The 2,844-nt window shown below is 58.0% G+C and overlaps 1 protein-coding gene across 1 annotated transcript in view; it reads right to left on the reverse strand.

The window, feature by feature from the left end:
* CDK5 (cyclin dependent kinase 5) overlaps positions 1-2,703 on the reverse strand; it is a gene marked incomplete at its 5' end in the record, with an annotated part of 3,712 nt that extends 1,009 nt beyond the window's left edge. The window contains 4 exons of the mRNA XM_026662110.1: positions 310-370; positions 663-732; positions 831-927; positions 2,629-2,703. Of these exons, the coding sequence (XP_026517895.1) occupies positions 310-370; positions 663-732; positions 831-927; positions 2,629-2,703 (303 nt within the window). The remainder of the gene's footprint in view (positions 1-309; positions 371-662; positions 733-830; positions 928-2,628) is intronic.
* Between the last annotated feature and the right edge of the window lie 141 nt (positions 2,704-2,844).

Below are 2,844 nucleotides of genomic sequence, written 5' to 3' on the forward strand. Positions count from 1 at the left end.
CCCCCCCCCCCCCACAGGCACTAACCCCCAGACTGGGCCTGGCAGCTGCTCCCTCCCTGGCCCTGATGCGCCGAGGGCCCAGCCAGCCCCTACATACGCTCGTCTCCAGCGGACCCGGGGCCTGCCCGTTGTGCCGGGCTCACACCTGTCACACGTCGTTTGTGGCTCCCACTGACATGGACCCAAGAGCTGCAGCTTGTGGCTGGAGGGGGCAGCTCCGTGCCCCCTGCCCCCGAGAACAAGGCGGGCCCCAGAGCGCCCCCCTCAATGGGCCAGGCCCTGGGCGCCCATCCCCAGCCTGGGACTCACCTTGTAGTCTGGGAGCTTGGTCATGGCCGGCCACTGCTCTTCGGTTGGGGTTCCCAGCAACGTGGGGTGGGTTAAGGGCCATCTCTGCCCCCACAGACCCCAGACAGCCAACCGGGGGAGGGGAGGAGAGCACCTCAGCTCCGGCCCACAGGCAGAGCCAGGCCCTGCCCAAGGCACATCCTACCACCCCCTGCAGGGCTCCTTCGGGCAGGGGGAGGCCATCCCCCTGGGAGCCACATGCCCCTCCCACCCAAAGGAGGGCAGGAAACCCAGGCTGTCGTCCTGCCTGGGCCTTTTGTTCTCCCCTCCTCTTGCTAAACAAAGCCGCCCAAACACCAGGTTAAAAAGGATATCGGAAAATCCTCTTCAGCTGGTCGTCCACGTCGTTCCCCGGGAACAGGGGCCGCCCGGCATTGGCCAGCTCTGCGGGGAGAGAGACGGGGCTGAGCCCAGGAAGCCCTGCAGACCCCCGTGCGCTCGGAGCACAGCCCCTCCACAGCAGGGAGCCGGGCACCGCATACCTGCGAAGATGCAGCCAGCTGACCACATGTCTATGGAGGTGGAGTAGAGCTTGGCACCAAACAGCACGTCAGGGGGACGGTACCACAACGTGACAACCTGCAGGGGGTGGAGACAGGCGGTCAGACCCCCACTGCCCCGAGAACAGCCCGCGGGAGGCGCAGCCGAGCTGCCGGCCTGAGGACCACATCTGGCCTCAAGCTCTGGGCAGCTGGGCGGGCCGCTGGGTGGCTTCCCCCTCCTCCCATAGCCCCCTTCCATGGCTGCTGTAGCACCCCGCCACGGTTGCTGACCCGTCCCCCCTGCAGAGAATGTGTAGAACTGATGAATGAAATTGTTTTTAATTGTTCACTTTATTAATGTAACTTCATAAGTAAAGTTTTATGAATGAAACAATATTCATTCATAAAACCGGTTACCCCAATAACTGGCTAATTAACAATTAAGATGTTTGTTAAGAGCCATAGCTGTTCAGTCAGCTGCCTTTGTAAGTTTCACTATCAATCCAATTCCTGCTTAAATCACTGAGACTTGCACCGTTTCAGTATTGTAACTTCTGTTCACCATTTATTACACTTGCCTACAGTGTAACTTCTGTTCACTGTTTGCCATATTGTAATTCAAACCCCATTTTACAACGCTTACTCCATTTTGTAAGGGCTTGCTGCAACCTTCATTTTTGCAAACCCTGCTGTAATCTTATTAGTTTAGTTCAGATGTGTGAATGAGGTATGTATGGATGATGGAATCAACTTCCAGCCCCAGCCTGTCCTGATTAAATAGAGTTCAAACACCAGCGGCTGAAGATGCAGACAAGAGCCCTAACAAAGTAAGAAGAATCCACCCTAAAGAGAAAAGGTACAATAGAAGGAAGATCAAAGCCCGGTCCCAGGCTGAAAGTCATGTCTGCAATTGACAGGTGATCAATCACACGGAACCCAGAGGCAGCATGACACAGCAAGACCTATAGACTCTGGATTCAAACTAAAGCCTACAAAAAGGATGGGTGAGATGGAAAACTTTGGAGGAGGGTAACATTTTGCTGCCAACATGGAAGGGCATCGGTGCATGCCCAACAGAGACCCAGCTCGTCCTTGTGCCCGGCTTTCCTGGCCAGTTAGCCGCCACAAGCTACGAACCCAAGCTGCAAACTCAAGCCACAGACTCAAGCAGGACTGGTAACTATGCAGCAGCTGCAGAACATCTGATGGATGGGTGTGTGTGTGTGTGTGTGTGTGTGTATGTAGGTATTAGGTATAATGTGTGTGTATAAGGATTAAGATAGTAGTTATTGGTCATAAATCAAATTGTTATCGTAATAAATGTGGCATCTCTGTCTTGTCCCCTTTAATAAGATCCTGCTAGTTTTTATTGGTAGAACACATGGGGCTGCCCAACCCCCCCCAGAGCCAGCAGCAGCTTCCTAGCTTTGCCCCGGCTGCCGTGGGATCCAAGCAGAGGCACCGGCTAAGCAGGGAAGAGAGGATGGGAACAGCCCATCCCCATGAACCACCACTACTGGGCGCTCTCCCCCCAGTCAGCGCTGCCCCCGCCCCCGTGCATCAGTGCAGCTCTAGGTGGGGCTGAGCTGCAGGGAGTGAGGCGGGGGCTCAGCAGGGGGAGCTCTCCCCTCGCAGTGAGTGCTGACCCCACTGCCCCAGCGTGGTGCCGGGGGGGGGGGGGGGGGCGGGGCTGTGCTTTCCTTTCACAGCACAGCACTAGGGGCTAGTCCCCTGCGGAACAGCCGCACACACCAGCCGACTTGCTGAAGGGGCCCCCGCGACGCCCCCGACGGCTCACCTCTGCCGAATAACAGCGCACAGGGATCCCGAAGGCCCGAGCCAAGCCGAAGTCGGCCAGTTTGAGCTCCCCGTTCTGCCGAGAGAAGGAGATGAACCAGCCATTGCGAACCAGCCCTGCGGAGCGCCCCGCCCGCCAGCCCTGCCGGTCCCCCTCAATCCCGACCGGCAGCCCCTGCCAGCCCAGCCCTGGGATCCCGCCAGCCCTGCGGAGCGC

This window comes from Terrapene carolina, unplaced genomic scaffold, assembly GCF_002925995.2.
Source record: "Terrapene carolina triunguis isolate 2854851 unplaced genomic scaffold, T_m_triunguis-2.0 Scaffold22843, whole genome shotgun sequence".
NCBI classification, from domain to species: Eukaryota; Metazoa; Chordata; order Testudines; family Emydidae; genus Terrapene; species Terrapene triunguis.